Source organism: Sylvia atricapilla, chromosome 2 (genome assembly GCF_009819655.1).
Source record: "Sylvia atricapilla isolate bSylAtr1 chromosome 2, bSylAtr1.pri, whole genome shotgun sequence".
Taxonomy (NCBI): Eukaryota; Metazoa; Chordata; class Aves; order Passeriformes; family Sylviidae; genus Sylvia; species Sylvia atricapilla.
This window is the reverse complement of record NC_089141.1, coordinates 9,364,219-9,389,611: the sequence shown is the minus strand read 5'-3', so window position 1 is coordinate 9,389,611 and position 25,393 is coordinate 9,364,219. Positions and strand designations below refer to the sequence as shown.

The window sequence follows — 25,393 nt, the reverse complement described above, 5'->3', positions numbered from 1 at the left end:
GGCATTTTGTGGGGATGAATAATGAAAAGTCATGGTCTTGTGTTGGTGTTGGAAGAGGCATGTGCCTACCACTGCCTGTAAGGACAGTTTTTCTTCTATCTCCTGGGATAGGAATCAAATTAAGAAAGTAAATACTTTGTTTCCTACTCTGGGTGTTTCCTAGGTGTAATGGTTCCTTTTGTACTGCTGGAAGCCCTGTTAGCACTTGCCTTGTCTTTGAGTATGTCACAAATTTTTTTATCTCATTCATTGATATTTTTTCCTTAACTGAGACAGTGGATAAATCTGTGTAAGTTGGTCACTTCACCAGTATCTTGGAACTTTCGATTATTAATAAAATAGGGGACAAAGTTTTATGTGGTATCTTACTTTCTATTACACTGACAAATGAAGGCACTTTGATTCTCTTACTTTGCTCTGTGGCAAGTAATTGATGACATTTTTTGCTTGCATTCAAGGGCTCAATTTTTTCATTATGATAAGGACAAAAATGAAATTATGTAACACAAACAATTTTATTTCCTGTGATTTGTGAGGAATATTTCAAGGTAAAAACAATTATGTGTGTATGCTCAGCTTTCTGTGTCTAGCTCTGTGTGCAGGTCTGGCTTCCCTCAGTTTCTGAAGCACGGAATTAATGCTTATTTTTAGTTTTGCCAATGTCACCTATAAAGATAACTTCTGCATACTTCATATAAACCTCTATAAACTTCATATAATATCTATAACTTCTCCAAACGTTCTCCTTGAGGATTGAGCTTTTCCCTTGGGAGCCATTTGGAGGGTAAGGCAGCAGAGCAGTTGAAGCAGTTCTTCTTAGCAATAACCTGGTAGATGCTGATTTTTGTTGGGTTTACTCCCAGGGCCAGGCAGCAGTGTGGCCATGCAAGGGGTGAGATGGCAGTAATCAAGTCACCCACCTGAAATGTTGTTTCAAATTAATAGCTGAACTTCTGAATACATTTTTAATGTTTGTTTTCTCTGTTTAGCTCTTCTCACTGATGGAGATGAAACCTCCTATTTCCCGAGCAAAGATGATTCTCATCACAAAAGCTGCCATTAAAGCTATTAAGGTAAAGTACAACAAAACAAGAACGAAACTGTGACAGCAGCAATGTTTTATTATTTCATTTGTAAGTAAATACTCAGGATTTCCCAATCTCAGCTTCAGAGATGGTTTATTCCAGTTGCTGTTAAGGCTGTTGTCTAGAAACAAGTGGGTGGTGAATATCATCCCTTGGTTTTGGACTAGGAGAAAATGCCAGCTTGTAGGTTTTTTTTTTTTTTTTTTTTTTTTTTTTTTTTTTTTTTTTTTTTTTTTTTTTTTTTTTTTTTTTTGAGTCGTTGCTTTTTCATGTTACACCCACTAGAGTGTTGTGATTTTTGTGTGCTGAAACTAAATATTGCAGGATACAACTGCACCTTAACGTATGAAACCAGTGTGGATTGCAGAGAAAGTAAATCCAGAAAGCTTTTACTGATACTTGGCAAGCTCTGTGCCTTGTGTGCACATTGACACACTTCTGGCTTGGGTCTGGGTTTCTCCCATGGAACATTTTTCTCAGTTTGGGAACATCCTGCTTTTTAGAACGTGACTGCAATGTTCTGTAGCCTTTCTGAAATGGTAGTAAGCACAAAGAGTTAAAATGCCTCTAAAATAATGTGCCACTGCTGAGGAGATGATAATTTAATGGCTGTACTTATTTTCCAGCTCTACAAGCACGTTGTCCAGATAGTGGAGAAGTTTATCAAAAAGGTAAGAAGTAAAATAAAAAAGGAATTTATTAATAAAGTTATCTGCATACTTTGCTAGATTTTGCTAATAATGCTAGTAAATAACCAGAAAGGCTTCTGTTATTTAGGCATTGAGGGAGGAAATTCTGGTTTGTTAGGACTTCACACATTTTAGTATCACTTTGTCTATATAAGCTTCATATTATAGTTTTCCATAATACATTCAGGGGGGGGGAAAAGAAGTAAATTGTGAGATTTCCCATCTTCCCTATGCAGCAGCTGGGGGGGAACCTGAAGGTGCTGAGCTTCAAATGAATTGTCACTCAGACAATAGATACTTGCAGAGAATGCAGTGTTTATACTTGCCTGGGCTGAGGAGGAGGGGGCTGGAGTGCAGAGGTGTGTGTGAGCCCCAGAGCAGGCTTGCTGTGGGCTCTGAGGGGGAGTTTCCTGGGGGGTGACACAGGGTCTCTGTGCTGTGTGCAGTGCAAGCCGGAGTACAAAGTGCCGGGGCTCTACGTCATCGACTCCATCGTCCGCCAGTCCCGTCACCAGTTTGGGACAGACAAGGATGTCTTTGGGCCAAGGTTCTCCAAGAACATTACTGCCACATTCCAGTATCTCTATCTGTGTCCATCTGAAGACAAGGTAGGACGAGCACTTCAGCGCTTCGGGTGTGGCTGTGCATTGATGGGGGGTCGACTTGACGCTTTTGCTCCCGTGGCAGTGATTTAGGGATTCTCTCTGACCCTGGTAGTGACTGAGAAGGATTATCAAAGGGGACAGTTAAATGCAAATTCAAGTCAAAAGATGTGTTTTGCTTGACCTCACCAGTTTTGTTTTGCCTATGCAGACACTTCAGCAGTGTGTGTTAGTGTGCCAAAAGTTCTTCTTGAGGCTCCTTCAGAACTTCCTTTGGAAGGCGGTGTCTGCCACAACAAGAGAGTGTTGCAGGAGAAGATTTGGTTTTGTAGGCAGAGACTGTTCTGCTCAGAAATGTTTTCTAAGAAAATCATCACGTTCATTTCTTCAGTCTTTTCCAATCCCATACTTGAGTTTTGTTGGTGCTCTCAACTGTCAGGGCTGGTCTAAGGCCTCATTTGTCTCATTTGTTCTGTTGTACTTTTTAGTAGAGCAGGGGCTCAGAAAGTGGTGTGAATTCCTGATGCTCTTAGAGAAGATGGTTTTTGTGATCTCTGTCAGAACAGTTTTGAGACTCCCAAGATCAGTGTGTTTTAGAAATGTGTTTTTGCCAGCTGGTTTCCAGAAAATCACCTACTCTCTTTCTCTTTGTAAGAGTGAAATGCTCCTTTTCTACCTGACTTCCTCCTTAACTCTCTAAATAAATTTTTGAAAGGCTTGGCTGCTTTGTAGTTTTCTAATGTGGAACATTTAGATCTTCAGGCATTAAATCTGATCTTTGGGAGCTTCTGGGTTGATAGCCTGTGAAACAGAGCAATCCCTTCTCCTTTCTGTTTCTACGTTACCATTTTGTTCATCTGAGTGAATGAAACTGTCCGTCTCCTTCATGGAACTACTTGGTACAGGGAGCATTATTATTTAAAACACACTTGTTTTAATGAATTTTTAGTTCCTAAACAAAACAAAACAAAACCTGATCTGCAGATACACAACAACTGTGGGTGATATCTGAAGAGGATAATGCTGCCTTTTTTTTTTTTTAAACAGCCTTTCTGTAAAATTATTATGTGTCTGAAAACGAGAGTATTACATCTGCCCCTTTTTTGGCCTTTGTATAATTTTCAAGTTTTCTGGAGAGGCAGAATACCCAAAGCATAAAAAATGCTGCTGTTTTAAGGTTAACTTTTTCAGACCAAAATGTTACTTAAAAATAGATGTTTCAGGTTTTTCTGTAATTGGTGTTATTTTAGCAAACATTTGGTAAAATTCTTTAATCACTTAGAGGTGGATTTACATGGGTGTATATAACTGAGTCACAGTGAAAGAACAGAATCAATTCATTTGAACTAAAAGGTACTTTAAAGCTTATATGTGTGGAAGTGAGTGACTAAGTCTGCAGAAAGGACAGCAATACAACATGTGTTTTGCCTTCTACCTGCTTGCATGTTCCAGCTGAAGCAGCACAGCTACCAAGACATTTTTGTTTGAATGCTAGGCTAAAGAAGGAAAGGCAAAATCCCAGCTTGTTCCTGGAAGCTGCATTGTTCTTCATGTTTAAAAAAAAAAAAAAAAAAAAAAAAAAAAAAAAAAAAAAAAAAGAAATGAGCTTAAAATAAAGCTGACAATCAGAGTTTCTAAATTAATCTTTCTGCAGTGATCAGTGAGGATGTTTCCCACTTGCTTTCCTCATATTTTGGATAATGATGGAGATGCAGTTTCTGGTCTCAACATTGAATTGGTTGGGTTAGGAGTAATACCAAGCCATGAACCCTCAATCTGACTTCAAAGTGTTTGGTAGCATTTTCTGGTCTGACTGCCCCTCTCTTCATGAAGGCTTTCCAGCTCATCTTCCTTTTTTCTTTTTGGTCACATGGATTGATGGTTTTGTCTTTTTGTGACCAACCAGCTGTGTAGATGTGGGGCTGGAATATTGTCCTGGATTGTCCATCACACCGGGATTTCTGACTGGCCAGAAGAGTTTTAGGGAAATGTCAGAGTAAAATAAGTTGGCAGTTTTTATCTTAGCCAGTTGAAAGGTGTTGCTGCCCTCAGTCACGACACAGGGTTTGTTGGTTGATGTGATTATGGCACGTGCTGTTCAAACCTTCTCTGCACACAGAAGATAAAATGGTGACCTAAGAAAGCTGGATTCAGCATTGGTGCTTCCTGTTGTTTCAACAGAGTAAAATAGTTCGTGTCCTGAACCTCTGGCAGAAAAATGGAGTATTTAAAATTGAAATAATTCAGCCTCTCCTGGATATGGCAGCAGGAACCAGTGCCACTGCACCTATGGCAGAGAATGCTACCAACAATGAAGGTAGGAATGACATTTTAACTTCTGCTCTCAAAGGGCAAATGGCAGCAGCTTGTTTGCTTTCAGCAAATAGTGCTTGCTCTTAGTTCCAGCAGTCACATAGCAATAAAGTCAGCTTCATCACTGTGAGCAGCCAAACTCATTTTAAACAAGTGCTGATACTGTACTTCAGACATTATCAGCCTGTGAATACTGACTTGGGAAATACATTAAATATTCATCATTATATATGCATGTGTACATATATATGTGCATACTTACAGGTGACTTCAGTGTGCCCTCTTAAACAGATACTATTTTTTCTTTTGCTTTGAAATATTTTGATGTGATTTCTCAATTTTATAATTCAGATGTCATTTTTTAATGCCAGAATGCAGGTAAGCTAGATCTTAGATGTTAAAGAGCTTCATCTTGCTTTGAGTCAGCTCAGCAGCTGAAAGCAGCAGCTGTCAGTGTCTCAGTGTGCAGCCCTGAAAGTCTTGGACCGTGTTTCTCATCCAGGTTCTCAGAGAGAACATTTGTGCCTGGGATTTTGCACGGGCTGCTGGCTGGGAAGCACCGACCTGCAGAGCACAGCAGTGCCAGCCTGCCCACAGTGCCTGCACTGACCTATTTAGTGTCCCAGCAAAGCTGGAGTGAGGTTACAGGGAATATGCATTCCACAATTCCTTCTTTCTCCGGAGAGTTGCTTTTTGGCTCTGTGCTCCGTGTTTCACACTGAGCTTTGGTAGCCTCTTTATTTACTGTGCTCATGGAGTAGGACGGGGAAAATGGAACTGAGGGAGTGAGGTGTGGTGAGAGACAGCAAAACACTGAAGCCATCTCCAACTGTGTTCAGGAAAGTGTATCCCATTAAAGGTTTTATAAACCTGGCAGGGCCAGGGAATGCCTTGGCATCCAGGCCTGGGGGCAGAGAGGTGGCTGTACAACTGAATTTTGGGGCAGGTAAGGGGCACTGCCTGTCCAGCTCTGTCCGTCCTCAGCAGTGGTGAACAGGTTGGCTGTACCTTCTGCAGAGATTTTCAGTGAGGTTGTTCACATGCACCAGAGGGGGTAATTTGGCCCTGCAATAAATATACTAATGAGTAATAATAAATATATTCATGCATTATGTGAAGTAGAGTCTGTTTCACCAATAATAATTTTGCTAATAAAGACAGAGAGAAATGCAAATTTTCTCCCTTGAGCAAGCAAATATCCTTCTGAATGTATACAGGAAATAATTTGGCAGTTACTTTATATTTAAAAACAACTCATACCTTTTTGCTTTATTTTTATGTTGCATTTCACTTCTGGGAAAGTATTATTCAACACATTTGCCTGTGCTTGCTGCCTGTCAACACTGGAGTTATTTGAAGTGCAAACAGAGGAATGGCTTTAAAGGAGTTGCTATTGCAAGGCAAACATGTTTGCTTAGTGTTTCAAACTAAATATATCTGTCTGTGGAGGTTTTTTAAACTCACTCCTTGTACAGCTTTCTTATGTCCATTAAAACAGGTCTGCTGAAGAATAGTTGCTCACAGTATGTAGGAATTGATGGGATTATTGCTAATTTACTTGGTACTGGCAAGATCTTTATTAAAGAAGCTGTTGTAATGTAAGGCAAAGAGCACAGGAACACTAATAGCATGTCTTAAATTGTGATCGCAGTTTCAGCAAAGCTTAGTGAAAATGAGAGTCTTTTCCTAGAAAAATGAGTAAATATCAGTTTCCTGGTGGGAGGATTTATCTATCGTCTACAGGTGTGGCTTGTACACGTGCAGAAGGGACATGTGAACAAATTATCAAAGAAAACTGCCTGTGAAGTAATCCTTAAAAACCTTTAATTATTGCCAGACTTCTCTGCACAAGTTCAGTTACTGGTGGAAAATGCTGAGAGGAATTCAGCTGCTCTTCCAGTGAGCCATGAGATGGTTGATTTACAACATTATTCCAAAAGGATGAGCCTAGGTCTTTGGAAGCAGGACCACCACATTCAGGATGTTAAAGCTCATTGCCTGATGCTGTTGGAGTGAGAGCTTTTCTAAGCCTGCACAGCAGCAAACATGGAGCTGGGAGCTAAAATTCCGTGTGAGACCAGCTTTTCTGTCTTAGTGCATCCCAAGTGCAGGTGTGAGCAGTGACCGGAGCAGCTCATGCAGAATGACCAGAATATGCAGCTGGGGTGGTGTAAATAGGCCCTTGGGGGTTAAACAGGGGGCTGTGAGCAGACCCTTGCTGTGGGGAGCAAGAGGAATGTTGTGGAGTCACGCAGCCCTTCCTGTGATTCTCAGGTTCACCGCCCCCTCCGGCCAAGGTTCCCTCGGAGCCCCCGCAAGTGACCGCGAACTCAGTGCCCACCGTACCGCAGCTGCCCAGTTCTGATGCCTTTGCAGCTGTAGCCCAGTTGTTCCAGACAACACAAGGACAACAGGTAACCTGCTCGTTCATTCCCTTTGGTTTCTGTGTGAAAGGAGGGGGGAAACGGTGGCATTGATAGCCTGGGTTTGAAGCAGAAATGCTTCCCGAAGATCTTCAGTGGAAAACTTGCAAGAATTAGAGTATTTAAATTCTTCCACCCAATAATTGTGATATTTGATGATATTCAGTTTTATGTTCCTAAATAATCAGTTACGAATTGATGTAGTAACTGGGTTTCCAGAACGGGTGGAATATATCAAAGAAAATGAGGAATTTTATTGTTCAGTCCTCTTAAATGTTTGCTGTGTTGAAGGGCCTGAACACTGCAATGTTGGGATCTACTGAATTTTGCCACCAAAGTATTTAAAAGAGGACTCCTGGTCTTGCTGTAAATGCTCCACAGTGCAGTCAGGTTGTTGGTGTGTTGGTCTCCTGCCACAAGTCTGTATTGCTGAAATTTATATCCTACAACTCTTTCACTACTTGGTGTTTATATGAGAGCATACACTTAGTACTGTCTTACATTTCTGTAGCTCCAGCAAATCCTGCAGACCTTCCAACAGCCTCAGAAGCCCCAGTCACCGGTCATAGACAACACTGTGATGGCTCAGGTTCAAGCTATTACTGCTCAGCTGAAAACCACAGCAACACAGCCCCCAGAGCAGAAAGCTGCTTTCACAGCACCTGAGCAGAAAACATCATTTGACAAAGTAAGTCTTGGTTTGCGTTTTCTGAAGCTTGGAATATGGTTTTGGAATATAGATTTCTATTTTTCCCCAATTCCAACCTTGCCTTTAGTTCCAGAGCTTGCATACGTTTGTAAGAATGTGATAATAAAGATGTTTTGGCTGCCAGTTGGTAAGATGCAGAAAAAATAGTTGTTCCAATGTGATTTCTTTCAGAAGCTGCTAGATCGGTTTGACTATGATGATGAACCAGAAGCAGTGGAAGATTCAAAGAAAGAAGATTCAGCTCCTTCCCCTTCAGTGTCTCAGCCGGCTTTGTAAGTTCTGTGTCACAATACAACTAAGAAATCTTCATCCTAAAACATTTTTAGATTAGAAAGCAGATGAAAATTCCAAGTGAATTCAGTGTTTAACTGCTACAGTCCAAATTTAAAATACTGTTAACAGCTGTTGGTGGGGTGATTTTTGTGTGTCGTTACTTTGGTGATCTGGTGTAGATCTGTGTTGCCTCTTGGATGGAGGACTGTGTTCTGTAGAGAAAAGCCCAGTTTTGGTTGCAAGATGTGCTCCATGTTTTCACAGTACTACTGAGGGTGTCAGGGCATCACTGCATCAGCTGGATTGCTCTACTGGCTGGGGAAAAGCTGCTATTCCAAACACTGTGATAGTTTTAAGTATTCAAGAAATGAAAATTGGCTTTACAGTTTTATGTTGGCCAACATTCAGTCCCCACGCAAGCGAGCTCAGGCTCCTGTTTCCCTTTTGCTGTGCATTATGATAAAGTCTGGAATGACATGACCACATCCCAGTTTTTTCCACAGGACCTCTCTCTCATTCAGTGCACAGGCTGGATGGTGCTCAATGCCGGGGTTAGTCCATATTTCTTTTTTCCCTGCTTCAGTCCGTGGCCCCGTGTCTTACTCTCTGTATCTGCATCTAAACCCTGCTCTCAAAACCAGAACCACTAACTCTGTCATTGGCTTTCTGACTATGTCTCTCACCTCGAGCACTTTATGTCCATGAGTAGTAATTCATTTAAGTGCCTTTGAAGGAACTGCCTAGGATTTGCCTTAGAATGCAGATGAAACTCTGGAGTACAGAAAGATAAGGCAGGTCAGACAGACATAGGCACTGCTTGTCTGCTTGTGTGTGCCCAGCTGGAGGCTTGTGGACATGTTTATGTTCTGTTGATGGGGCTTCAGGGCCTCTGTCCTTAGTGCCTCACAGCTGTACAAGGTGTCCCTGAGGGTGGCATTCCAGTCTGGGCATGCAAACTCAGTAATTCTCTCTATAACATACTCATCTGTCCAGAATCTTCTCAGAATTGTCTTCAGACACTGCAAAGTTCCATTTCCCGTCACCATCAAATTCCTTTGTCCCTCTGAAATGCTGCTGAGTTTCTTGCACAGGCTGCATCCTGCAAGCAGGTCCTGTTACCTGTGCAGACCTCCAGAATTGCCTGAGCACTGTCCATTCTGTGTCTTGAATCAGGAAGTGATGGCCATCACTGTGTAATCCTTGTGATACACACCCCCTTCTCCTCTGCCCTATTTCCTCCCAAACCAAAGTGTTTTCTTACAGCAAAAGTACAGGCAGTTTCTTTTCCTTGAGGAGAAAAAGCATTGCTTCTTTTGTTCCCAGAAGAGGAACTGCAGAGGAAGAGAATTAGCCCAAGGCAGAAAATCTTCCTGAAATGTTTCTGTAGGCTGAGATCTTTAGCAAGCTTGTATAAGTACAGAGATGAGAGAGGCTCTAACCTTTGTGTAGCATCTCTTTAAATGTGAAAGGACTACTCTTAGAGTGGAGAAAAGATCAGGGAGCCACGCTTTCTTCTTCTTCTTTTTTTGTTGGAAACGGCATCATAGTAAAGATAATGGTTCTGTCTAAAATAACTGCAAGAATATGTAAATGTGCATAGAAATCTGTAAAATAAAGTCAAACCTGTGCATCTACTCACCAAAAATATTCCTGGTTTTAGTGGGTTTCCAGCAGAAGGCATGCAACAGCCAGTATTTCCTCAGCTCCCAAATATGGATCCTTTTCAGCAGCGGATGATGGGAATGCAGCAGGATCCTATGCGGCACCAGGTAATCCCTGGCTTTTCCCTTGTTCCCCTCTTGTGTTTTCCCTCCTTTGCTATTTTCTTTGGTGCAGAAGGAAGGAAGGGATTTTCCTGTTGGTGAAGAGTGAGTGTGGCTTAGCCCTCCATCTTCCCAAAGACACATACTTTTGGTGTCTGTCCTAGTCAGGCTTTGAAAGACAAGATTGTTACTTCTACACCCAAATGCTTGGCCTGCTTCATCTTTCCACCATCTTTTGTTGTGACTTTTGAGGAGACATAGAGCTTTACTTGAGCCTGCTGGGAAAGCAAATGTAATTCCCTCTTCTAGCTGGAATTCTGTGTTTTTCTTCTCCCAAGGTGCCGCTTCCTCCGAATGGGCAAATGCCAGGCTTTGGTCTGCTGCCTACTCCCCAGTTCCCCCCCATGGCTCAGCCAGTGATGCCTCCAGCAGCCCCTGTGCAGCCAACTTTCCAGTCTCCCTTCCCAGTCCAGGCTGAACCACACCTGCAGAAACCCCACCAGCAGGTGAGCAGCCTTTGCAGTGAGCAGACCTACTTACATGCTCTCATACGTGTCTCTCCCAAATATGTGTGGATTATCCTGGAGCAGAGATGTCAGGATGGCCAGGACACAGCTGGCTATGAGGATGGCTCTGCTGGGAGACAGTTGGAGAGCTCCAGTACTTACCCTTTCCTGTCTATAGCATGAGGCTTAAAGCAGTTTCTTGTAACAACATCTTGGAGAAAAGTTGCAGCAGATCTCACTTGTCCGGGATTTTGATGATTGAGCAGGATCCACTGACTGATCTTAGGGAATAAAATCATATTCTGTGGAGATGCAGGTGGTGCTGAAAGGGGGTAAAAATGTGGAAAATCAATAATTTGCAAATTGAAAATGGGAATTGTGTAAATTATTTCTGTGGTGTTTTTTCAGTAGCTGTATTAAGCACATGCATTACTGGACCTTCTCCCTGCTAGTGACCACAGAATGAAGCTTTTGAGTCACATTGCTCTTTAATTTTGCTCATTTGAATATTCAGTGTATTTTTCATGCTGTTAATTTAGTCTGAACATAAAAAGAAATAAAATGCTTGTGCTGCTCACTCCATAACACCTCTCAACTTCATGTTTTAGGATATGGAAGTGGAACAGCCACCCATTCAGGAGGGAAAACGGCATGTTTCTGACAGTAGGAAATCAAGATCTAGATCTGCATCAAGGTAAATAGTGAAAGTTCTTCTAGTGCAGCAATGAAAAGTGATTAGCAGCTCTAAGATACATTAACCCCTAAAGTCGTCTCCCTTCTGGAGAAAATATGGTATCTATGCAGTTCTCCCTCACTGGGAGAGAGCAACTTCCAAGCCTTTCAGTCCAGAGTAGATTTTAGGGAGGCAGAATGTGATAGTTTAATTTTTATCTGTGTTCTAAAAACACTTTTCTAACAAAAACATTCGTGGTCTGTGACTTCGTGTGTCACATCCCAGCTGACTGAGCAGATCTGGCTCCACTCTCCGTTTAGCTGCAAGTCATCTTGTTCACCAAGTTCCACATGGTTTCTCTAAAGGCTTTCAAGGCGTTCCACGCTTTGAGTGGTTTAGAACTTGAACATGATGTAGAAGACAATTTCAGTGGCATAATTTATTTATAATCTCTTTTAGCTATGTCTTTAAGAAACAAACATTTGCCTGGTTGACACAGGTGTAACTTTTGCTGTGTTGAAACAGACACGGTTTTGATGGTCAACTTCAAGAGAAAACTAGTAGATGATGAGAAACTGGAAAGTAATCAGCTGTTCGAATCAGCTACTGCAGTAATTTATTGCGGTTCTAAATGCCTGTGAACGAGCTTGGGTTGACGCGCTTATTCCCTTACCGATGGAGCTCTTTGGGCACTTCAGCCCTTGCCTGAAGGCTGTGTGTCAGAGCACTGAGCAGGCGTGGCTCTGGTCCCCACAGGTCCCCCAAGAGGAGACGCTCGCGGTCGGGCTCTCGCTCGCGGCGCTCGCGGCACCGGCGCTCCCGCTCGCGCTCCCGGGAGCGGCGCCGGCACTCGCCCAAGTCCCGCTCGCAGGAGCGGCGCGAGCGCGAGCGGGACAGGGAGCGCCGCACCAAGGGGCTGCCCCAGATCAAGGCAGAGACCGTCAGTGGTGAGTCCTTCTCTTCCTGCCTCTTTGAGTAGCTCTGCAGCTTCAGTAATGCCGTTTTCTGGGGGGCGTTGTCAGAGTTTTTGTGATCCTGGGGTTTAATGTTACTGTTTGTGGTTGCCGAGGCTCGTCCAGACAGAGCAAAAATGTCACTGCCCTGTGATTCCTGGTAGGAGGTTCACCACACTTCCCTGTGCTTCTTTGCTCATAGTAGACGGTTTAGCATTTCTGGAGTATCTCCAGGTTAGAAATACTTTGGCCGTAAAATGAGAAAAGGAAGAGCTGAAACCCATGTTTTTCTTTTCCTTACTTTGAGACATATAAGGTAAAGCAGACTGAAAAAAAAAGAATTTTAGTTAATTGTAAATTATTACAATTTTTCTAAGTATTCAGTCTTGTGTATCTCTCCAGCCTGAAGGAGAGCTTTGACCTGAAAAACACACAGGCTAATGTTTGGATTTCTGGTATAATCCTGGCTTTGCCAGTGTTTATAGACCAAACATAGCAGTTGTCTTCTAAATATTCCTTGGGAGTGCGGAATCTTCTCCGAGGTCATCAAATAAAATAAAAGCATTCTTTCTTATATAAGAGGACCAAAAACCTGAGGTGTTTTAAAAGCCAAGACCTGGTGAGTGATAGTCCCAGGGGTGTAAAGGCCTGCAGAGCCCTGTAGCTGTTCGGTGGAAGCTCCCTGGCAGTGCTGTGAGATGTGCTGCTGCCAACACCTTTCCCAAGTTCTGTCACGTTGGCTGTCAAATTTTGCAGTTTTCTGTCTCTCAGGTGGAAAACCTGGATGAATATTCAATATTGCTGCAGTAATCTGCAGCCTGGGGGGATACCTTGAGCTCCTTTCCTGGCTAATTCCCTGGATTCAGCATGGGATAAGTGTTGGTTATCCGTCCTGTAAGGAGCTTGTGTCACTAATGGCTCTGCCCACCTGTGCTAACTCTTGGTTGTAGTTTGCAGTACCACGCTCTGGGTAGGACAGCTGGACAAAAGGACAACTCAGCAGGATGTGGGAAGTCTCTTGGAGGAGTTTGGCCCCATTGAATCAATCAATGTGAGTAGAAGGGGTGCAGTGTGAGCTGCTTTGATAGGCTTGGGTGCAGAACATCTCTCCAGGGTGCCCTGAGGCAGAGTTACTTCTGATCCATTCCAAGGAGCTGGCCTCTCATTTCCTATATGTTGTGTTTTCCATGTGTGTACTCAATTCATTTGGCTGACTTGTACACAAGCAAGAAGGGAGCTGCTTTGTTTTCCTGCAGTGCAAAAAGGCTCATCGAGTAGCACAAAAGATTGTCCCATTTTCATAAAAATCCTGCTTTCTCTGCAGGCAGTGGCTGCAGAATTACATCCCATGCTTCTGAGTTCCTTGGCTGCTTCATTTTATTTGATTATAGATTTATAGGAGTGTGGACTCTCAGCTGCTGTTTTTGTTGATCTTCTGTCATTTTAGTCATGAACACAGAGAACCTTTGTTTTGTTGTGCTGTATTTAAGGATATTTTATATATAAATTATAGCTATTCTAGTAACTTCAAAAATTTCATTCAAACAAAAAATATGTGACAAATTTTCTTCCTATTCTCAGATTTTGTAAAAGAGCATAAGAGTTTTTTCCTCAAATTCATTACAAATAAAAATTATTCCAAATCTGCAGCTAGAACTGAATGTGGAGGTGCAGATGGCAGAGAGCAAAGGGGGATACTATTGTGCATTCCAACAAAGTGACTAATTGCCAGACATTAGAATTTACATGAACACTATTGTTCAGCAATTTGAAAAGATTAAATATGCAAAAGTTAGCTGTATTTTAGAGTTTTGAAGTTTTCAGAAGTTGTGGAAGTTTTTAGTTCTCTTGAAATGTGAATTTCCAGAAGATACTTGCTTTCTTAGCCTCTTTAGCTGACATTTCCTTCCATAATTCCATAGTCTCTTTTGGAGCACCCTCTGATGTCCCAGCTTGCTGTAACTGAGCATTTGTGTGTTGTTCACTGTTTGTTACCTGCAAAGTGAACTCTTTCCCTTCAACCCCACGCAGATGATACCGCCCAGAGGATGTGCCTACATTGTCATGGTGCACAGACAAGATGCCAACAGAGCCCTCCAGAAACTGAGCCGAGGCAACTTCAAAGTCAACCAGAAATCCATCAAGGTACTGCTTGGAAAACATCAGGCTTTCCAAAGCTGCCGTAATTACTGTCATCCTGTCTCATCTCTGCTGGGCTTTGGGGTGTTTCTGACTTACATGTGTTCTGGAGATGATACTCTGCAAAAGCTGAAAAAATACATGAGTGAACTGGTTTGTGAGAATTATTGTTCCTGGTCTGTAGTGGGATCAATGGAACCTTGTGTCAGTTTCCTTGAAAGATTGCCAATAATTATCTGTTGAATCAACAGAAATGATGTCCTTTTGCTCATTACAGGGGACTGGCACTGTGTGTTTTCTTGTTGCCCGTTGTCTCCTAACAGAGTTTCATTACATGTGATAATCCTACAAAGAGTACTAATAAATAAGGAAATATGCCTTAATTAGTGACGTTCTTCCTTCTGTAGAATGTCAAACTAGTGTGACACTGTCCTCCAAAGGGAAATGGAATTCATCTTAGTGGCTGGGGATCATCAGGAGGAGCTGCCTTTGTACATTTTTACAAAGGGTGTGCAAGAGTCAAGCCAAGGAATAGGAACTAAATCTGCTTTAGAAAAAACTCACTTCAGAGTTTTGTGGCTGTTTCACTTGCGCTTTTTACTTTTCACCCTTGGGTGTTGTTTTGTGAGAGTGAAATATTAAATCCATTAAAATGGAAACATTTTACTGACCACTTGTATTCCCTCCCCCAAGATTGCCTGGGCTCTGAATAAAGGAATAAAGCCAGACTACAAGCAGTATTGGGATGTAGAATTGGGTGTGACTTACATACCATGGGACAAAGTCAAACCTGAAGATCTTGAAAGTTTCTGTGAAGGAGGAATGCTGGACAATGAGACCCTTAGTCCAGGTACAGTGTTACTGCATGTTTTGTTGTTGAACACTTATTTCAGGATTTGGCCATTCTGTCCATTGGCTGGTGATTATTGTATATGTGTTCTAATTGTAGCATCTCTTTATGCTGAACACACAAAAATCAGTCATGTATTTTGAACAAAAATGTAATGGATCATGAACATAATGTCAGTATGTTCTAGTCTTCCCAGTGCTTTTCTCTTTCCCAAAGTCTCCCTTCACTGATCCCTCTTTGTGCTTAGCTGGCTTTTCCCAGGAAGTTCTGACAGACAATAGGAACTATTTCTTCCATAAATTAAGTTTAAATCTATATTAGACATTGCTCTTCTTTTGCTGCAATTCTTTATAGTTGTATTCTCCTTTTCCTTGTTTGAGACTTGAGGATGTTGGGTTTTTTAGAAATGAGTTCTCAAACTAGTGACAAAGCTGCTGCCTTCTTGCTATAGAGTAATAGAATGAACCTGTTGAAAGCTTGTCCCAAAAAGCCTTACAGTTTTTGTCACAGATAATGTAACAGAATCCTGGACACGTATGAACACTGTCAGTGCAAAGGATTGTTAAATAACCACTGAAAGGAACAAGTTAATTTGCTGTTTCAGTGTTTGCTATGTTTAAATAAATTTGGAATTTTTATTGTCAAAAATAGTCTAAATGCTTCTGAGCTCTGTGCTGCTTATTACCTGAGTATTTTCAATTAGGTAATTTCTGTAAACATGGCTAAGCACATTTCATGTGGCACTGCTTATCTGATCTGTGTCTGTTGGGATTCTGTTTTGGACAGAGTGGAAAGGAATTCCCAAGAAGTCTGAAAATGAAGTGGCTCAAAATGGAGGTGCAGAAGCTGCACACAATGAACCAGTGTCACCTATTCCCAAAGCTTTACCAGTCCCAATTCCTGTTCCCATGCCTGCACCAATAACAGTACCTCCTCCACAGGTGAGAGTTGTTCCACAGAAATAAACAAAAACTTGCTTTAAATAATAATTCAGGGAGGGAGAGAATGCCGTGAGTGATAACTCTGTTCTCTCATTCACAGAGAAATTACTGCAGTAGAATCTTTGTTAAAGAAGGGCTTTGTTATAGAATTGCATCTTCAGGTTTTGAGATTGCCTTTTTTTGTTATTTGTTTTATTAATGTTCCTCTAAAAGCTTTTCTTATTGGCAGATACTCCCCCACTTTTATATCAGTAGTTTCTTGTCAGTGTTAAAATAGTAGAATCCCTTAAATCAGAGCTAATTTAAATTCAGAGCTTGATATAAATCAGAAATAAAAAAAAAGGGGAAAAACCAGTCACTCTAATGTGCAAACTCAGGTAGTGAGAAAGAGACAAGCAGAGGTTTTTAATTGCTCTGAAGTTGTGAGAATGCCATTGGATCCTGTCTGGAAATCCATAACGGCTGGGTGGAAATGAATCCCAGGCACTGTGTGAGGGGTATGTGGAGGTGAGTTACTGACATGCATTAGTGTACCCATTTAGCACAGAGGAAAACTTTTCTCTAATTACAAAGGCAGACAGGACTGGTGTTGGTATTTTCAGTGATGAGAGTTCCTGCAGTGCTCTTGGATCTTCTGTGCAAGTCCCTCCTTGTTGCAGAGGAATTTGAGGTCGCTGAGATGTCCTGGTGGAGCTGGACAGAGACTCATTGGGGCACTCTTGTAGTAACCCATCTTCCCCCTTCCTTTTTCCTAGGTTCCCCCCCATCCATCAGGGCCTCCCGTGGTTGGTGCACTCCAGCCCCCTGCTTTTACAGCACCTTTAGGAATCCCCCCTCCTGGATTTGCCCCCGGGGTGCCGCCGCCGCCACCGCCTCCGTTCCTCCGGCCCGGCTTCAACCCTCTGCATTTACCTCCAGGTTTGTGGGGGGCTCCAGCCTGGGCCCTGCTGGGCGCAGAGCTGCAGCTGCTGCAGGGGGGTTGTGCCAGGAGGGCACTCAGGGCTCTGTGTTTTTTGTAGGATTCCTTCCACCCGGGCCACCACCTCCAATAACTCCTCCGGTCTCCGTCCCGCACACTCCGGCAGTGAACATCCCAAACTGTAAGTGCTGGGCCCTGTGGAAGGCAGGGATCCTGCAGGAATTGCTGGCTGGTGTTAAATGTGTCCTTGCCTTGTTCCTCAGCTACAGCAACTGGTGGGAATGAGGACACTACAAAGGAGTCGTCTGTAGGAAATCCCATCCCAACAGTAGTTTCTGGAGGCAGAGGGAATGCTGAAAGTACTGACACTTCCAAAATCTATGGCACTGTTCCACCTCCTGTAGCACCTACCAATGTCCCTGCTCCTGTCACCCAGGCTGTTCCACTCCTTGGTAAGTTCCCTCTTTGGAAAGTTCTGCACTTCATTATTCCCTGCATTTAAAATAATACCATTTTGATTTGGCTACTGACTTACAGTCCAGGGGAAAGGGAAGCACATTTTTGAAATTTCTGTGCTGCTGTGGGCTTTAAAATCAATTTTAGAGCCTTAGTTTTGCACAGAAGAAACAGTCAATATTTTTTACTACTGAAGATTTGTTTTCTGAAGAAACAAAGCCACAATGTGTAAGTTACAAATTCGAATGCTGTCCACTTTTAACAAATGAAGGTTTGTACGGTGTAGAAAGTGAACTTACAGCAACACATCTGTATGACATAGGAACCAGCTTTTAGACTCAACTATTACTTATATAAAATTAATGTGCAGAGAAACTATTTTTAGTGTATTTTTTAAATCTCTGAGGATGGGGTACATTCTTGTTATGTGTGGAATAAATTGTTTTAATAGAACAGAAAATCAAAAGCTTTCATGCAGCCCTGCAGTAGGACAGGTTTTGAAATCTTTGTAAAAAGATATTATTTAAATGTTAGCAAATATTTTTTGACTGGCAAACCCAAGGTAATAGGAGTCTGTTGCATAAGTTACTTTTCCTAATATGATACAGATTTGGTCAGATTTTGAAAGGGAGTGTGAGCTGTTACAGAGCTCTGCCAAATGCTTATTTTATGATGGCCTTGGATGCGCCAGTGTCAAGAATTTACTCAAGAGACTTGTTACCTACAAATTTTAGTGAGATTACTGCATTTATGGGATTTTAGGCCTCTACAGGAGAGCCTAAGAAATGAATGAAAAAGCTAATTTTGTGTTAGTGGGTTTCTGCCCACAATTTTCGGTTGATCACTGAAGAAAATCAGAGATTTGTCTCCCTGAGAGCTCACTGCTCTATTGGATGTGAGGGCTAAGTTTTCCATTCATGACTAATGATTTATGGATCCTTCATGTTGAAAACTTGACAGAAGACCCTTTCAAAACTGAGAAAAGCTTTAGAAACTCTGTGGTGACACCATGGAGTCAGGGAATTTTGCTAGGAATTTCAGAATTTCACACCTTCCTATTGAATGACACTTTCTGTAAAGGTAGCACAGAGTTTTGGAGTTTCACTGTCTTGGACAGCATAACCTGCACTTCAAATTCCAGGCCTTTGGAATGTATTGGGTTCCTTTGCTGTATCTCTGTACACATAACAGAAAGGAGAAAGGTTTTATAAAATGAAGACTGAACTAAATTAGACGCCTAGATGAATTCTTTGAACAGCAACTGCCTTTTCTTCTTAAAAATCCAAGGAAGCTGAAATTGAGGAACCTGGAAATCAAGAACTTGCCTTTGCTTCCGTTAACTCGTTCGCTGAGTGGTTGAGGCAGATAAAGTTCTCTCTGTGGTCAGAGTGACTTCTGTCAGTGGGGGGAGGGTTTAGAGCTCGCAGAGCAGTCCTGCAGTGATGGCTGAGATCTGTGTGTTTGCCTAGGCAGTAGCATTTGATGTTGGGGAGTGTCTGATTTCAGAAAGTTATTTATAATTCAAGAGTTACGTAAAACCCATCCTGAACGTTCTGCAGTTGCAGGGCACTGTTCAGTCTGATAAAAGAGACAGGAAAACCAGAAGAAACAGATGATAATATTGTATGTGACTGAAGATAACAGGTTACTATCAGTTGTCCTGGCTTTTTAAAATCTTTCAGTAAGTCAGCACAAATTACATTCTTCTTAGAAGCACTTGGAGTCGCTCTTGCACTGAAGGTAGCTCTGCATGTGGGAGGGCAGAGAGCGAGCGTCCTGGGAAAGATGAGGAGACGTTCTCCAGGTTCTTGGGCAGGATGGGAGAGCTCCTGCAGCAGGCTGGGCTCAAAGGATTGGAGATTGCTGGGAAGAGGCTGTGGGAGAGATCCAAACTTCTGGTTTGGGAACACTACTGTAATCCCTACAAAACACAGGAGCTCTTTAATAACTTCTGTAACTTCAAAAAAAAGCCATTCTCTCTCTCAGTTCAGTTTTTCTGTGGAAGACACGTTATACGGTAATTCTGAAGGGATTATTATAACATTTCATACCCTTTCATAAGTTCTATCTCAACTCCACTGATTTCCTTTGTGCCTTCACTGTAATTCCTTCATCCCTTCCTACCAGGACGTGGTTGTGCTTCAGAGGAGTGATGCCTCTTTGACTTTGGGTCTGCATTTTTTGTGCGTTTTTCTAAAGCCCACCCTCAGGTTGTTGAGATTTAGTTGTACCCATGACCTCATTCTCTGCTGTGACACATTGTTGTTCATGGGAACAGACAGTCCAGGCTGTGATGGCTCCATGAGTGTCTGCTCAGGGAATCTGCAGAGCAGGTAATTACTTGTAGACTCCTTTGACGTGTGCCTGCTGCAGGAAATGACAGCCTTTAAATCCTTTGGTATTGGCCCACGTGTTCCCAGCATTGAGCAAATGCTGTAGGTTGGACTAGTAATAAACTGCAGGTGCTGTGTTTGGAGTACTCAAATTCTGTGGTGTGTTATCCTGATGAAATACACCCCACTGCAGTTGTAGGTCCTGATCTAGTGCTCTTTTTACCCAAATTCTTACAAGGATTGTAACATAATCAAAGCAAAGTTATTCTGGAGTTGCCATCGAATTTGCATTCACTTCCTGGTAGTACAAGCTCAATTATTACTCTTTGCTCCCCTGATGGTTTGTTCTGAAGTGATTTTTGTAGTCTGCATTAAATCATAAAACACAAATACAACATTCTCTCAGCCCCTCAGAGTTTGACCGTCCCAAAATGCTGGGATTTTTGGCAAGATTTTTCAGCTCTGACTCCATATTTAGACCCTTTAGTTCAGGCTTCTTTCTTTACAGTCTTGACTTGCTCTGAAAGATTCTATATCAAACTCCAGCAAAAACCCACCAGACTTACAACATGGTCCCTCTCTCACAACTACCCTGACAGTATTTAGTGTTCTAGCTGTGAAATGTCACATTCCCCACTGGAGAACATGGACAGTGTTGGAGAACAGCAGCTTCAAACCTGCTGCTGTAATGCTGGATCCAGGAGCTTTTGGCTTGTTCCATGTGTGTCCATGAGGTTTGTGTGCTGGGACAGACAGAAACCATGGAGCTCCATGTGCTGGGAAATGATTTAAGGGGTTGTGAGTTACTGGAACCACTTAGTGAGCAGAGTTTATGTAAGAGTAAATCCGATGTGTCACTGTTGGTGACATTGGAGTTATCCCAAGGGAACGTAGGCTTTGTCCAGCTGGGAGAGGTCATCAGATCTGGATCACAGTGACATGGAAGACTGGCTTCATACTCTAATTTATCAAAGCATTTATCAAAAGGATGGCTCCTGTGCCCTCTCTGGACAGAAGATACTTGAGGCCAGCCTGAGCACTTGGGCTGTGTTGTAGGAGTCAAGTGATGAAACTCAGGACACTTTGCGTCCTGATTGCAAATGGTTGCTCCTCCAAAACCCATAAAATCTGTTGTGAAGGCAAGGTGTGGTTTTGCACATTGGGACAGAAGAGCAAGTGTCAGGGAGGGAACTGGCTCCAGTAGGACAAGCTGTGTCAGGAAATCACCTCAGGGTTTCTCTTGGACCTCAGGGAGTTCATACCCAGTTCAAGAAACCACCTGAGTGTCAGGTACTTCCTAAACCAAAAGAGAACTTTCACTTGCCCCAGACATGATGTGTGTGTCTGTACCATGAATTTCCTTGAGCATTTTCAGTACTGGGATGTGTTTCTGGATAGCTCTTTGAGTTTTTAGTTGGTGCCTGGTTTGTCAGCACAGTGAGGAAACTGCAGTAGTTCTACAGTTGCTTCAGCCTCACCATTGAAGAGGGTTGTTATTTAAAATAAATCTAAAATAAGAAGTGTGCAGGTCTCCATCCGATGCAGTTCAGAATGAAGGCGTTCCAGGTACCATTATGTTGCCTCAGTGCTGCAGTTTGTGTAGAAAGAAGGTTGAGAAATTAAATGACTTATTAAATGTGAAACTTCCCTCCCTCACCTCATGTTCATGCTCTTGTAACCCGCATCTGCTCTGCTGCTTCTAAGCAGAAGCATAGGCTTAACTTCAGTTCTCAGTTATTCTGTTCTGCCTTGTATTAATCTTCTGAGGAAGAGTAAAAGATGTTTTTACCAACAAGAATATCCCCAAACCTCAGAATGCCTGGGAGACATCATTAGCTATGAGTCTTGTCAGATCTGTAGTTCCATCACAGGAGGAGGTTAAACTGGGTGATTACAGACCTGGTTATTGACCAGGTTGGGGGAAGGCTCTACATTTTAGAGACAGGGAAAAATGCAGGATTGGACAATACAAATGTATTGGACAATTTCTCTCCAAGAGTGTGACCTGTGAAGCTGTATGTGACTGCTTGGAGGGAAAGGGGAGGGGATATCATGGACTGGAAGATGTCACACGAGTCTTCTCACTGGCAAAATACAACTTCCTTCCACTATGAATTTAAAGAGCACCCGGGTGAGAAGGTTCCTGTCAGAGACGTCCCTAAAAGTCAGTGGTGGGAGGGAGCACAGAAGGCTCAGCTGTCTAGGGACAGATTGCAAAGCTGGTGAAGGGAGGGATGAACACCATAGCAGCTGAAGGGGAGCTGCTGTGGCTGCTGGTGTGGTTGCACCCAAGTGCAGTTTTCTCTGCTGACACTAATTCCAGCATGAATTTCCACAGTATTTCATGCTGGTTTTACCCAGGCAGGGGCTGTGTTTCTAGGGCAGGAGGTGCCTTGGGGTTGGAAGGCCTCAGCTGGAGCTCAGAATTCCTCCTTCCTTCTGGCTCCTTGTGTTGGTGTCTGGGAGCTTTGGCTGAGCTTTATCTGACAGTACATTTGGAGAGGGAGGTTTTTTTCCCTCCTATGAAGAGCAAAGGAATAAAACTGGAAAACAGTTGGTGCTGGATATGTGCTATAAAGGATGAAACACCATTATAAAAAAGAGAAGTCAGGAAGGACCTGTTGCATTTCCTTTTCGTTTACATGTCAAGATTTATTCTGAAATCAATCTTTGTTGTGTCCCTTTTCTCTGGAATGGCAAACAGAGCTGTGCTCCCAGCTGTATTCCAGCCTCATCTTCGCTGCCTGTGTGCATGAGCCTCTTGCTGATGCTGTGCAGCTCTGGAGTGTTCAGCTGCTCTTTGTAGCTGAGGGAAATGTTTGAATCCGGCTGCAGGGGGTGAGCTGTCTTTACCTGGAAGGACAGCACCAGGAAGGGGCTTTGGCTGCAGTCAGTTGAGGAAGCACGAGGCTGAGCTGGGGCTGAGGGGGGAGCCCTGAGCTGCACAGGGCCAAAGGCTCTCCCCAAAGGAAGCCTCTGGGATCAGGGATTAGTTGCTGCCCTGGCACACAGCAGTCATTCCTGCCAGCAGCACAGAGGGGTGTTGGCAGCTGCTGCTGCCTGGGCAGTTCCTGGAGAGCCCAGGAAGCTCTGCTCCAGGTTCTGGGGCGCCCTTTCGCTGGGAAAACTGCAGCTGGGGTTTGAAGTTACGGAAACGCTCCGAGTTCCCTCCTGCCTGGCTCTCACTGTCCCTTGTGTGTTCCTTTGCAGGCACCCAGGGCGTGGCCCCGCCGCCGCCCGCGCCCGTGGTGGGGCTGCAGACTCCGTCCACGGGGCTGCTGGGCGCCCGGCCCGGGCTGATCCCGCTGCAGCGCCCGCCGGGAATGCCACCGCCGCCGCCGCTGCCGCGCTTCCCCATGATGCCCCCGCGCCACATGCCCCCGCACATGATGCACAGAGGGCCTCCGCCGGGCCCCAGCGGCTACGGGATGCCTCCCCCGCACGGAATGAAAACGCCCTTCCCGCCGCCAGGCCACTTCGTGCGGCCAGGGAGCGGCCCGGGCAGCGGCGGGCCCGGGGGCGGGCCCGAGGAGAACAGGGACGGGCGGCAGTTCAGGAACGACAGGCAGTTCACGCCCAGCAGAGACCAGGAGCGCTTCGGCAGGAGATCCTACGGGAACCGGGCGGAGAATGACCGGGAGCGCTACGGTGGCCGCGACGACCGAGAGCACGAGCGGTCGGGCGGCCGCGACAGGCGAGACTGGGGACGCCGCAGCCCCGAGCGCGACAGGCACAGGGACTCGGAGGACAGGAACAGGCGCTCCAGCGGCCACCGAGACAGGGAGAGGGATTCCAGGGATCGGGAGTCTCGCAGAGACAAGGAAGAAAGCCGCGGCAAGGAAAAGCCGGAGGTGACAGACAGGGCGGAAGGCGACAAAAACCACGAGCCCCACGGCGGCAAAGCGGAGGGCGCGGAACTTGTTTCAGAACTCGCTGCGGGAGACGCTGAGCCCGCGGGCGCGAAAGCCGCGCCGGAGTCAGTGCCCGAGGCTACCTCATCCCTGGAACAGGCGGACAAGGACACGGGCTCGGCGGCCGAGGCGCCGCGCTAGGGCCGCAGCCCCGCTTGGAGTGTCGAGCTTTAGTTGTACAGTGCTGTAAATCCGCTTCCGCCCCTGCGCCCCCGACGCGGGGCACTGTGAGCAATTTGATTGCTTCCCTTCTATTTAAAATAGCCACAACATAACATAAAATACTGAAGAGATGATTAAAATATTACCCATTTTTGCTGTAACTTTTTTAAAGTTTTGACTTTAAAAAGTTTACGAATCAGAAGTAGAAGTGCTTTCTATTTTTTTTTTTAATTTAAGAAAAGGTAACGGTGAAAGCTCCTCAAAACAATAGGGATGTGTTTTTAATAAACTCTATTTTCGTAACAAACTTTTAACGTGTGCTATTCTTCCTACGCTGCACTGAAGTGGAAAAGGAGTGTTCAGCAGCCTAAAGTTGGAACTGTTAATGCTGTACTGGAGTCTAAATTAGACTGGTTTGGTTCTGTTTGTTAAAAGAAATCCATCTGTTTGTGTAGCGATTCACAGAAGTGAATTTTTATTTGTAACAGTCCTCTGGAGTTTTAGATTGCTGCATTTTAATGAGCTACTTGACCACCTCGGGTAAAAGTTAGTTTTAAGATGTTAATTGCAGAGTTAACTGTTTTAGTGTTTGCAATGCAATCCATACTTTGCTTTATTTTTTTTCCCCCTCCCTCCCCTCTCCAGTTGGTTCCTGTTGCCCTTAATTTGCCTATTTTTTTAAGAAGTGACACCTTCAGGCACCGGCTCTGTGGCTCTGCTGTTACAAAGCGTGTGCTCGGCTGGGCAGCACCCGCTCCACAGCTTTTGCACCTGCTGGGAAGTCAGACCTCGGAGGCACCAAAATTCCAGCCTGCCTCTCGAGGTGGGGCTGGGACAAGGACTCGGCCCTTCCTCCAGGGAGATGGGGCTGCTCCTCAGGAACGCCAGCCCCTCCTCACCCTGCCAGAGGTAGGTTGTGCTCCCCTGGGCTGGGGTCAGAGGGCAGCTCCTGGTGTTCCTGCATGTTGTGCCACCTCCTCTCCAGAGCACTTCCATGTTTGAGAGCAGGTGTGGTTTCTCCATGGTGACCCCTGGGGCAGGGACACTTTGGGAAGTTCTGGCCACCCCATGTGGCTCAGCTCCATAACCCGAGCAGCGCCGGGGCAAACCTGTATGAACCCTGTGCATATTCAATGGTTTTTTTTCTCCTTGCTGTAGGTGTGTTCTGCCTTTAAAATTGGGGATTTTGCCCCAAGGAAAGGGCAGCTGCTTCCTTACATCAGTCCTTTTTCAGCTGCCCTGCGGCAGAGGGAATTGTCTCTGGGGGAGGGAGAGGGTGGGAGAGCCACTGTGGAGCTCTGGACTGGGTAGAGGACATCTATTTTTATGTTCTTGCAATAGCAGAATAAAGAGAGAACGAACCTGTTTACAGATTGTAGTGACCTCAACTTCCATGTGTTAAAACTTGTGTCCTCTCTGGTTTCCTGCCGGGCCCTTGGGACGTTCCCTTGTCCCACACATCGAGGTTTGAGCCTACGAAAAAGCTGCCCCAGCTCTGTAAGGAGGGAGAGAACACCTCCTTAAAGAGCTGGAGATGAGAACGAGACACAAGGCTGCCCTGTTAATGCAAATCCCACCCGTTCTCTGCCTCAGTAGGGATTTGAAAGCAGAGCCTGGAAAACTGTACACCTTTAGCACCTTCTGCAGCAGAGCCTGTGCATAACCCTCGCAGCAGCAGCAGTAGTACCAACTC

The 25,393-nt window shown here is 44.2% G+C and overlaps 1 protein-coding gene across 4 annotated transcripts in view; it reads left to right on the top strand.

Moving 5' to 3' along the window:
• Nucleotides 1-24,007, top strand: part of SCAF4 (SR-related CTD associated factor 4) — a 31,360-nt gene extending 7,353 nt beyond the window's left edge. For 3 of the 4 annotated variants that reach the window (XM_066340753.1, XM_066340751.1, XM_066340752.1), the window contains exons 2-21: nucleotides 990-1,073; nucleotides 1,712-1,756; nucleotides 2,221-2,382; nucleotides 4,558-4,693; nucleotides 6,964-7,103; nucleotides 7,624-7,800; nucleotides 7,993-8,093; nucleotides 8,598-8,645; nucleotides 9,755-9,863; nucleotides 10,196-10,363; nucleotides 10,972-11,057; nucleotides 11,793-11,983; nucleotides 12,940-13,040; nucleotides 14,021-14,134; nucleotides 14,822-14,978; nucleotides 15,765-15,919; nucleotides 16,675-16,837; nucleotides 16,939-17,019; nucleotides 17,102-17,290; nucleotides 22,838-24,007. In XM_066340753.1, the coding sequence (XP_066196850.1) occupies nucleotides 1,002-1,073; nucleotides 1,712-1,756; nucleotides 2,221-2,382; nucleotides 4,558-4,693; nucleotides 6,964-7,103; nucleotides 7,624-7,800; nucleotides 7,993-8,093; nucleotides 8,598-8,645; nucleotides 9,755-9,863; nucleotides 10,196-10,363; nucleotides 10,972-11,057; nucleotides 11,793-11,983; nucleotides 12,940-13,040; nucleotides 14,021-14,134; nucleotides 14,822-14,978; nucleotides 15,765-15,919; nucleotides 16,675-16,837; nucleotides 16,939-17,019; nucleotides 17,102-17,290; nucleotides 22,838-23,679 (3,237 nt within the window). In that variant the 5' untranslated portion in view covers nucleotides 990-1,001 and the 3' untranslated portion in view covers nucleotides 23,680-24,007. The remainder of the gene's footprint in view (nucleotides 1-989; nucleotides 1,074-1,711; nucleotides 1,757-2,220; nucleotides 2,383-4,557; nucleotides 4,694-6,963; nucleotides 7,104-7,623; nucleotides 7,801-7,992; nucleotides 8,094-8,597; nucleotides 8,646-9,754; nucleotides 9,864-10,195; nucleotides 10,364-10,971; nucleotides 11,058-11,792; nucleotides 11,984-12,939; nucleotides 13,041-14,020; nucleotides 14,135-14,821; nucleotides 14,979-15,764; nucleotides 15,920-16,674; nucleotides 16,838-16,938; nucleotides 17,020-17,101; nucleotides 17,291-22,837) is intronic. The other variant, XM_066340754.1, reaches the window with a different exon arrangement.
• Nucleotides 24,008-25,393: the final 1,386 nt, after the last annotated feature.